Genomic DNA, 11,590 nt, shown 5'->3' on the forward strand with positions numbered 1-11,590 from the left:
CTAATAATCGGGGTGCTCACGTTTACAAGCCAGCGTCATTATAGTAGTCTATTGGTTAGCGTTTTACAGAATCTATATGATCCTTCAGTTCAGTGTTTGAGTGGTAGCTCACCGTAACAAGCAGGACAGCATCGGTCGGGCACGCCTCCTTCAGCTCACGCCAACGAGCAAACGCTGGTCACATGTTGATCCTCGTCCTGCCTTTAATCCCATCACTTTTTCGTTTCCTCTTATTGCTTTCCTCCAACAAAACCTTTTCTTTTTTTATTTGTCTGTGCTGCTTCGGACATGACTATTATCCGACGAACAAAGTTGGGCTCGCACGTCCGAATGTAAGGAAGTGTGTGTGTTGGTGGAAGTGACGTATATGCCGTAAAGCAGTCGAATTTTGTAGTTCTTTTTGTTCTCGGGTTACTACCCGAAACCCGAAGTTTAAAAGTACGATTAAAAACGATACAGACCCCATCAGGCTATGGCAGACGTGTCATTCAACCTATTGTAAGTCGATGTATTATCACAAGAGTCTTAAAAAATATATTATGAAGGTTGAAAAGTTACCTAGTGCTGATTTCAATAAACTATTAGGGTTATAAAAGTTAACTAAAACCATTAAAATATGTATTAAGTGAAATTAAATAACTTATTTGACGCTTAAAGGTGCACTATGTAGTATTTTTGCAGTAAAATATCCCAAAACCACTAGGCCGGTGTTATATATTTTGTTCAGTTGAGTACTTACAATATCCCAGATGTTTACAACTATTTGTAAATTGTGAGAAAATTGCTATTTTAACTAAAGACCGGGACGTTTCAGCATAGCGTCTGAGGGAGTCGCCTGTCAATCGCCTCATATCTGCGCTACCCTCGGTTTCGGGTTTTACTTGGCAGGAGCGCTTTACTCTTAGCAGTGTGAACAAGTGAACGCACAGAGTAACGTCATAACATCATTTTAAACACACTTAAATGTATCTAATATTATATACAGAGCTGCTTTACCTTATAATCATAACCGGAAGAGCGGAAGAGCGGTTCAGTGCAGGCGCCCGGCGACTGTGTCCCGTCCCGTCATAATAAAAGTCCCGGTGTAAAATTGTGTAAAAATCACTCCAGCGGCCGTGCTCAGCTCCACAACACTCGGTCCTGCTCTGCTTCACACTACAGTAACGTTAATAACCGCATCCATGAACATGATTTCTGCCCGAGTCCTTTTTTCCACCGGCTGTGAGGTGAAGACCACATGTCCCAAGATACTGCGCTCACACTTGGTGTCATCAAACTACACCTTTGTTTAGAATAGACGCCCTCCAGTGGACGGAAAGTTGCATAGTACACCTTTAAGCTTAACCTGATATACTAACTAAAATAGTAATACAAAGTTATAAAAACTATAGATATTTTTTTAAACAAAACAAAAAATTGAGCTCTCTTTCGTTTATTTTTGTGCTTGAATGGTCAGAAAGGAACATAATTATGTCAAAATATCAGTTTTGACACGTATTCAAGTAATTCAAGTTATGTAATGCTTAAATGCTCAATTAATGCTTTAGTCTCATTAGATTGTATTTGACTAAACCTAGACTAAAAGTATGAAAAAAATGCCATTCTAGTCAAAAGACTTTGACTAAAACTAAATCAAAATGAACACTATTAATGGTATAGCATTATGGCATCAGGTTTTGTATGAACAAGTACAACACAGATTTTCTTCATAAAAGTGACTCTTAATAAAACAGACAAGCATTCACTAAAATCTCTTTTCTCCAAGACTGCTCATCATTTGCTGACATTAGATGTTCAGACAACTGCATGATCACAGCCTCGAAACACATGGTCTTCGAACAGAAGCTCACACAGTTCACAGATGGACATTTGCAGTACATTCACCACCACACACATAAACACACACACACTAAGCCCATATGGCTGAAACCAAAGGTCAATGTACAGTGGGACAGACAAACCTTTAGCTGGGACTATTATATTGAACAACATCATATTCTTTCAGGCAATATTTTTCTAGCAAACAAAGTTGACAGTGGAGCGATGTAAAGCGATGCAATATGTGCCTCTCATATATGTTGTAAGAATCCATCCATAAACCATACACTGACCTCGACTAATGCAGGAATATAAGTGACAATACTCCTGCTCGCATATCTGATTCTGTTGCAGTTATTTGAGCTTCAGCGCTGGGTCGGGTTCATCAAGCACAGAACACACATTGTATTCCTTAAAGGACTATGAAGGGTAAATTTCTCTCACACACACACACACGTTTGTTTTTGTGACATATGGGGACATTTCATAGGCGTAATGGTTTTTATACTGTACAAACCGTATTTTCTATCCCCTTACACAGCCCCTAAACCTACCCATCACATGAAACATTCTGCATTTTTACTTTCTAAATAAAACTCATCCTGTATGATTTATAAGCATTTTGAAAAGTGGAGACATGGGTAATGTCCTCATATTTTACCCTCTCCTGTAATACCTGTCATACCCATGTCATTATACACATGTGTGTCCTCATATCTCACAAAAACATGCCCACAGCCACACACACACACACACACACACACACACACACACACACACACACACACAAGCCAACTGAATTTTCTCCTTTTGCATGCAAGTTCAGTTTAAAGTGTATTTCCTTCCTCAGTTCTTTTGGTTATCAGTTGTCTTCACAAACCCAATACTGCTTGATGTATCAGATTGGCTTTGATTATGTTTAAAGGCATTTACACACTTTCACTGTTCGTTTTAAATGCACAATAACACATTTAACTAAGGCAGCTCATGCTGTGAGAGAAAAACTCATACCTTCTGCATAATAACAAAACACTGAAGAGAAAAACTGTTATTTTCTGTTCTGGACTCTGCATGCTTGCCATTTTATGACTGTAGTAATATTTCAAAGCTGCTGGTGATTTCATGAGCTATTTTTAACACTTCAAGACAAACCACAAAAACAGACTATATTGTAGACAGACCTAAACTTGCATTCCTCCTAAAAGTGTAATGCATGTTGAAGGAACTTTTTCCTCATGATTTCGTTTTATTTTTATAAAGAATAAAATATTTTACAGTTCTATCTATCTATCTATCTATCTATCTATCTATCTATCTATCTATCTATCTATCTATCTATCTATCTATCTATCTATCTATCTATCTATCTATCTATCGAGAGTTCCATGCACTCACCCTGCAGATTGCACTGCCTGCAGTCAGTCGGTTCTTCAGCAGTAGACGCTCGTTGGCGATGAATTCATGCTTTCCTCAAGCACAGGTCCTCGGAGTGTTCTTACCATGACACTGAGCCTCAGAGCCGACTGTCATTGCGAGCCTGGGTTCAAAGTGCGCTCGCTCATCTCACCGCACCGCCTCCCCGAAAGACGCGACGCCACAACGCGACGCGTTTTGATAAGCGCGACGCGACTGTGAAGTATGAGCTGCGTTAGAGAGCATAAACGAGCCACAACGATGAGGGAAAAACCTTAGCTGACCGGGAAAATACAAATATAATACAAAAACTGGAAGGAAAAAACACTAAACAAAAATTAAAACCACATCTTTTTACCCAGGTATTTAATTATAAACTGAGCGTATAATGATGTGCTTGGCAATCCTTGTCATATATTTTGGATAAATAATTTTGTGTTTATGTTGGTTCATCATGTTTCGTAGGCTATTTTATCCTGTATGTTGCATTTTACCTTTTTAAATATCTTATGTTTGATGTAGCCTATGTTTTTAACATTGTTTTTATGTAAAGCACTTGTAAAAAAATAAAAGCCATGTGTATATGTTGTGATATTGTATTGTTCCGGTCAGTAGGTGTGTGTGGGCAGGGTCAGTTTAGGGGGATAGAAATTACGGTTTGTAAGGTATTAGGTATAAAAACCAGTGTGTGTGTGTGTGCGTGCGTGCGTGCGTGCGTGTGTTCAATTAATCGCATCCAAAAAAAAAAAAATGGGGGGAAGGCAGACTGCAAGCATGTGTGTGTGTAGGCATGCATGCCATATATTTAAGAAATATCCTGTTTTATATAATTATGTGGAAACCCAAACAACATTTTTGGATTCAATTAATCGATTGCTCAGCATTAAAGCAAGTTGTGTAGCCTATTTTAAATGGTGTATTACTATATATGAATAATACAACATTTAAAATTTAACAGATTACAAAACTTGCTTTCGCACAAAAAACATTCTTTTGTAAAATGGGAATCTATTTATGCGTTACAACATACGATCAAAGTTCTGCTATAGATCGTTTTAAGTAATAATACAAAAAAATAACAATAAGCCACTCTTTTATTTTGAAAAACTGTCACGGATGTTCAGTCCCGCGAAAAAAGTGACGTCGGGCGCGTCCTCCACCAATAGCAAGTGAAGAACGGCGGCGCTCGCGGGCTGAATGAGAGGAGGTGAAGTTCCGCGCGTGTTAGCTTGTTTATGTACAGTAAACGCTGGACGACAAGTGAAGGAGGGGGTTTGATGGAGGCTATCCTGTCTCAACTGAAGAGCATCCTGGAGCTGCTGACCGTCTCTCAGACGGAGCGCGTGCGGGAATGGGACCGTCACACCGTCCAGCGCGCGTTCCAGTGGGCCGAGTACTGCGAGCAGCTCCACTCCCGCTTCCAGTCAAACCACACGGTGCGACTCGCCCTGGAGACCGGCCTGAGCGACGCCAACCAGCGGCTGCGGGACGCTCTCCCGGACTACTCTCCGGTCGCGTTCTCGGACCTGGCTCAGTGCCAACACACACTGCTCGCGCATTTACTCGGAAACCCGTACACACCGAACTCCGTCATGCAAGTGCTTCTCCCAGATCCCAAAACCGCGGCGCAGGAGTTCCAGTTTGACCAAAGCAGCCTCATCAGGTGCAGATCTGCGTTTAATCTGCTGTGCTGCACGCTGGGCAGGACGGGTCGCCATGGGTTACCGGCCGAAGCGGAAGTGCGAGGGAAACTCCTGAACTCTACACTAGCTCGCTCTAACAGCGACGAGTACGCGAGAGCAGTGCTGGACTCCATCCTTCGGGACAGCGCGGGAAAAATGGAACGCCTTTATGACATCATAGCAGCCGCGCTGCTGTCCGGTGAGGACGAATCGAACGCCACTTCCCGCGTCATCCTCACCTGGCTTCGTCATCACGACGGGAGTTTGAGCGGCCTGTGCAGATCGCTGCGTCCCGGGCTGTGCGCGCGCCTCTCCCGCCAGTCCCCGGAGTTTAAACGGGCTTATCTGGGTGTTTTGAAACAGTGGGCGTCCTGCTTGGAGTATGACGTCTTGGAGAGTGTTTGGGTGCCCACGTCAGATGGGCCAGTGACGTTCAATGCACTGGCTGATCGATTCAGAGATTTAATAAATTCGGAAGCACCGCTAAAAGAGGACACCGAGAGCGAGCTCAACGCGCTCAAACGGGAGGACGGGGACTTTAGTGTGCAGGGCATCAGTGTTTGGACTGATCTGATCATTCAGCTCGACGCGGGAAGTTAATTCAGTATTAGCTGTTTCATATTTGGTGTTAATTAAACTAATGGTAATGTGTTTTAGTATAGAAGTAGAACTGTGAGCCCCCACCCCCATACGTCTGTCTTATAATTATGAATAGCCTGTAATTGGCATGTTTTTATGTTTTTAATTTAATTTTTTTTGTTATTAAGAGCCAGCCTATTTTTTTATATCCACCCTTTTCATGTGTTGCTTTTCTTCTTCCTAGTAGACTATTAGGATATTTTGTAAGAATTTAAGTTATTATTTTATATATTACATACATTTTATATATATATATATATATATATATATATATATATATATATATATATATATATATATTAATGTAATTATATATAAATATTAATTACATTAATTAATTATTAATGTAATGGATATTAATTCATAATAGATATAACATCAAGTTTAGACATTGATGTTAAAACGACTAAATCACTATATATATATATTGAAATGTCTACACTTGATGTTATATCTGTTATGAATATCCAGCGAAAGAAAGACTGTACCTCATGCTGCCCTCCTGAAGCCTCAACTCCCGGCCGACAGGGGGCGACAGCGCTCTACTCCAACACCCTGTGCTTTATGTTCTTGGTGCTGTTTAATTTACAGCTGAATAAATAAAGCTCTTGAACGGTATGTTCACCAGTGTAGCTGTCATATTTGACGTTTATGAATTCTTAATAAGTGAAGTTCTGCCTCATGACATTCTTCATATGGACACAGAAACAGTTCCTCGCAGTTTAAGGTGAGCGGATTTATGAAATGGAAACCGAGGATATTATCAATTTTAGTAGTCAAAATATCACGAAAATCTCGTGTTATTATTTATTAATATAAAAAAATACATTTTTGATAGATTGCTCCCTATGTTATTATTAACTTTAAGTATTATGATTTGGTTTGATTATTAGGGGTTTTGGTGTTAATACGATTCATCGCACCTGCAATAAATAAATGCATTTACGCAATAAAAACGGTAGTACCCAAATAGCAAGCAGTTCAAAATAATATAACAAAATTGTGAAATTGCAAAAATAAAACATTAATATATGATAAATAAAACTATTCAGACTTAGTGTAAGCGTTTTGAACTGCAAGAGGCATTACACTCTGCATGAGTTTAATACAGAAGTCTGTCTGACAGGGGCTAGATATTTTACTTTATACGTAATAAATATAGATATTTTTTCTCACACAAACCTATCGACTCACTTCAGAAGGCCTTTATTAACCACTGGAGCTGTGTTGAGCCCTTTTATAATGGACGGATGCACTATTTTAGTCTTCAAATTTTGGGCTGCCATTATAACGTTGCGAAGAGCCGGGACATTTTTTTATACATCTCATAATGTCAAAAACACCTAGGATGAATTAAGAGTGAGTAAATCATGGGCTAATGTTTATATTTGGGTGTACTATACCTTTAAGATGTGTGGAAATTACTCCGTTCAACTTTGAGCCATTTAAAATTGTTCAAAACAATCCTTCACCTGTTGAGGCCCTGTCATAAAGCACATACAAACAGTTTTACAAAAAGTTGTTTTGGTCTATAGGGCGAATTTTGCCCTTCATAACAACTGTGAACTTATTTTATAACTAAATTGTTTAAATTATATAAAGCCTTGAAGTTCTGCATAATTAATAGCGTGGCCACTTCGAGTGACAGGTGGCCGTTTGTCTGCTGTCTGTTAGTTATCGCGTCACCTAAGCTCCGCCCACATCCCGCCGTTTTGCCCATAGAGTGCCGAAGTTCTGACGTCACTTTGTAGGCCAAAACGCGGAAGTGAATTAGCATTTTAGCACTTCCGGTTCCCTCGCTCAAAAGTCTATGGGTTTTTTGAATGGGTTTTTGCCAAATCGCCTGAAATAAGGTCTGTGGTTAACAAAGCCTCTAAATATTTTCACGTTTTGATCTATGACATAAAACACACTAGTTCTACCCTGCTTGAGATTTTTTTAAACTTTATTGTGTCTTAAAAATGGCGGTTGCTAACAAGTTGCTAAAAGGGACTACATGCTTTGGCCGGGACTTTAGACGTCATCGTGACAAACAGGAAATCTCACCAGCCAGCGTTTCATTCACTCTTGAATTCTGTAAGTAAATGTTTAATAAAGAAAAAAAAACTAGCCAGCCTCACGTTCTTAGAAGTTTACCTTTCAGTTAATATACATAGTTATATATTTAGTCCTTTCAAATAGTGGTGTTTCCAAATATTGTTATACACAGAAATCTGTGATATTAAGGTAACCGATAACCAGTTCTTCATTTCTGTGGAGAGACTGTAGTGTTTTGTTTTGTCCCGAGATGGAAGCACAAGTCGTCGAATGAAAGCTGCGCTGTTCTACATGTCCAGATATATAGTGGTTTTCTCCTCGATATATGATCAATCGTCTAAAAAAAGGACATACGATTGTAAATTGATACGGCTAAGTTATAGCTTACGTCGTGAGTGCTTCTGAGGTGGTAAAAGCACTTTTTTTCTGCCGAATTAGCAAATGGTATGCAAACATACAATCAAACAAAATACAGTGAAAGATTCTTCAAAAGATTCTTTAAAGTCTATTTGGGGCACGATGATCAGGCATAATAGCCTAATCTTAATCACAAAGACAATAATATTAAGCTTTATATAAACTAACAAAATAATATACGAATAAATAAAACATTAACAAATGAGAAAACTAATCTCAGAGAGGCATGCATAAACCCAATTAGTTTCTAACATTTTTGGAAAAAACGAATGGGCAATATTTCTCATGAAGAAGTGGATAAGTGTTCATATACAGCGCAGATCATAATGAGCGAACGTGTTTTTTTAAATAAATTTTGAGGAAGCTTGATGATGACGTAGAGCCGCGACTGTGTGCTGTAGTCCGTTTATAGCCTACCGTTAGCATTTTATATCTGACGGCTTTATTTAGGCTTCAGACGGTATACATTTTGGATTCACTTGTAAAGATTATCTTGATAGACAAAACGTGTAAGGGTCATAACTCTTTGTTGAACACAGATCTTATTTTTTGCGATTGTCCAAAAGTCTATGGGGAAAATGCATAGGCTTTTGATCGAGGGAACCCATGCGCCGCTAATTTCCGGGTTGGCCTGTGACGTCATGACTTCGGCACTCTATTATCAGTTGTCTGTAAATTACGAAGAGTGACCCGTTTTCAAGATGGCGCCTAGCTCCTCTCTACTTTAAAACGGCTCTTCAGAAACCTATGGGTGATGTCACGGACACTACGTCCATATTTTTTACTGTCTATGTTTCAGGGCTTGACATTAAGCATGTTCATGTGCTTGGCTTTCGGGAAAAAATTGCTTGTCCGGAATAAAGTTCGATCATTTTTTTAAATTTTGTGTGTGTGTGTGTGTTGTAACTATAATTTATTCCGAAGCAAAATTCTCCCCAGTGTTGAATCAGCTTTGACATATTTAAATCTGCATATTTGTGAATTTTTTGTTTACATTTTTTTATTGAATAATTTCAAATTTGTGATATTTTTACCTTTTATAAAGGGCATTTTTCCCCTAATCTTATTAAATATAGGCTATGCTTCAGGTATAATTTTATATTGTAAAATTTGATCAATACATTAAAGTAAATTAAGACACTATAATTTACACTGAAAAATTACAACTGCATTAAATAATGTTTTGAGATTTGTAGTTTTGAATAGACACATAAGAAATGTTGGAAAGTATGTTTAAACATGAAACTAAACCTCCAGTAGATGGCGGCAGGTGGCCGTCTTAATGAGTCAGCCATTGAGTCGTTCATTCAAACGATTCATTCGAACGCTGAATCGATCAGTAACACACTTGTTGCTATGAGACGCGTAACCCCCACCCCTCATTTACACTGAATGCGTGTGCGGTGCATTACGGCTGCGACAAGGTTTTATTCCGTCCTCCACGCGGTGCTAACTCACACCGGGAGCATATCAGAAGTGGAGCGACTGGATGTGTGAGACCACGATTTGCCTGTCCGACGTCCATTTCTTGTCTCCTACCAAGGCTATATTGCCAATATACATGCAATACGTTTGGGAGTCTGCATAGGGTGTTTATTTTGAAATTGACAGGGATTTTTGACTTTTATTTTGTATTTCCGGTGCGACTTGGGCGTCCGTCAAAAATAGACTAGGGACCTATATTTAGCGAAGGGGTGCGGAGAGCCGCTTCTGGGAAGCTTCTAAAACGCACCGCGTCGCGGCCGGTGTAAACACAAGCATTGAGTAGAATGGGCGCAATCAGCTCCAGTAGCCGCACACGTGTTCAGTGTAAATGAGGGGTTACGGTTCTGCTGTGTGTGAACAATTTTCGCTGCTGAAATCGAAACAAAAGCACTCAATATTGCATCTAAAATGTAAGTGACTTTAAGTGAATGTAAATTAATTGTTTATGAAACTATTATAAAGCAGTGTCCTTTTCAGTCATGATGGTATTCAGGAAACGTCTTAAACGCTCTAGTGTTGTAATTTCTTCTCGAGAGGCTGCACGAGTGTCAACAGCGCGACCTTGTTATCGTCAGTTCATATTATTATCCACCACTATCGATCGCCACTTACACTAAATTAATGCACAATCATTCGTGCAGTTTTGGTGATTCGCTAGTTATTTTTTGTTTTCAGGCTCTTGTCCGTCGGGCAAGTAAAATTCTTTTTCACTTGTCCCTTCAAAAAATCCACTTGTCCCGGACAAGCATTAATGTCCAGCCCTGTGTTTTGAACGAGCTGTAAAACGGGGACAGGAACACCACAAACTGAGAAACAGGGACATTTGGTCACCTCATCATAGGAACCCTAAACATTTCAGGATGAAAAAATAAATCAGCTAAAAATGCCTTTTGGAAGAAAAATATAAAAATCATTGATTGGTCAAAAATTCTGAAACCCCTGAAACAATACACACGAGCTGAGAGTAGACTCTGTTTTCATCACTGTATAATTAATAAATACACATCTCTCCTTCATTAAAGAGAAATGCTGCTGGGCTGCACTGAATAGGCTGTGTGACAGATGGTGGCATCACTGTCACCTTGGCAACCGTTGGCATTAAGCACAGGATTCCATTCGAAATAGAAGGAAGAGGCCAGGCAGCGAACGCGTGCGCTTTTTAAATTGGTCCCCAGGGACGGGCGACGCGTGCTCCATGGGCTGGGTTTCATGTGTCTGTCACATTAAGGAGGAGGAGAGAAAGAGATCTGGAATCTAAATTGACCCAGGTCACACTTTCAATGATTTATGAGCTCACTTGAGATTGTTGAAACCCACAATCAAACCTCATGACTTCATCTGAAACCTCAACGCCGGCATGCTGTTTGTTAATGCTTTCAAGTAGAAAAGTGGCAGCTTCATTTCAAAGGGCCCTGCACTCGTAATAAATATAGAATCAGTCAATCAATTTATTAATCTCTAAATTGATTTTGCATCCAGTGATGAGCAGGCTCATTATGAAAAACTGAATCCTGCTACATTTTAAACAGTTATAGTTTTAAGATACGCGTTTTAGGGTTGTTTTGGGTCCTTGTTTGGTTGGGATATGCTTAAATAAGTCTGTATTATTTAAGGATGTGTTGATTACCTTTAGAATATACTCTTAAAATACACATTAGTTATGACATATATATAATGACGTTTATATATTATAATCTTATAACGTTTATAAGATTATAATTTTTCATGCATAGATTTTTTATTACCATTGTGTGTGCCATTGCATCTTGTAAGGAAGCTTAAAAAACGAGTTGTCTAAATCCGGTCGACTGATTTTTATGTGCTGTCATGAAAATCAAAAGGATGTGATGTTTACACTGTAAAAAAGAAATCCATTAAAACAGTTAATGTAATCATACGCTGATTCATAACAGTTCGAAGCTTTGTTTTGAAATCGGCCCATCACTATATAAGTCGTTATTTTGTTTTGGTTTTGCGCACAAAAACTATTCTCATCGCTTCATTAAATGATTGTAGAGCCGCTGTAGTGAGATGGGCTTTGTAACGACGTCTTTAGTGCCTTTATGGGTCTTGAGAGAGGAAATGACATTGGTGTCAAT

At 39.1% G+C, this 11,590-nt stretch overlaps 2 protein-coding genes across 2 annotated transcripts in view; one reads left to right on the forward strand and one right to left on the reverse strand.

The window, feature by feature from the left end:
• LOC137065100 (growth arrest-specific protein 2) overlaps positions 1-4,218 on the reverse strand; it is a 76,429-nt gene extending 72,211 nt beyond the window's left edge. Inside the window, exon 1 of the mRNA XM_067436666.1 lies at positions 3,214-4,218. The gene's annotated coding sequence lies outside the window, so the exon portion shown is untranslated. The remainder of the gene's footprint in view (positions 1-3,213) is intronic.
• A 110-nt stretch (positions 4,219-4,328) lies between these two features.
• Positions 4,329-5,729, forward strand: fancf (FA complementation group F). The gene has a single exon (XM_067436665.1). The coding sequence runs from the start codon at positions 4,467-4,469 to the stop codon at positions 5,511-5,513; it is 1,047 nt and encodes a 348-aa protein (XP_067292766.1). The 5' UTR covers positions 4,329-4,466; the 3' UTR covers positions 5,514-5,729.
• The last annotated feature ends 5,861 nt before the right edge of the window (positions 5,730-11,590 follow it).

This window comes from Pseudorasbora parva, chromosome 25 (assembly GCF_024679245.1).
Source record: "Pseudorasbora parva isolate DD20220531a chromosome 25, ASM2467924v1, whole genome shotgun sequence".
Taxonomy (NCBI): Eukaryota; Metazoa; Chordata; class Actinopteri; order Cypriniformes; family Gobionidae; genus Pseudorasbora; species Pseudorasbora parva.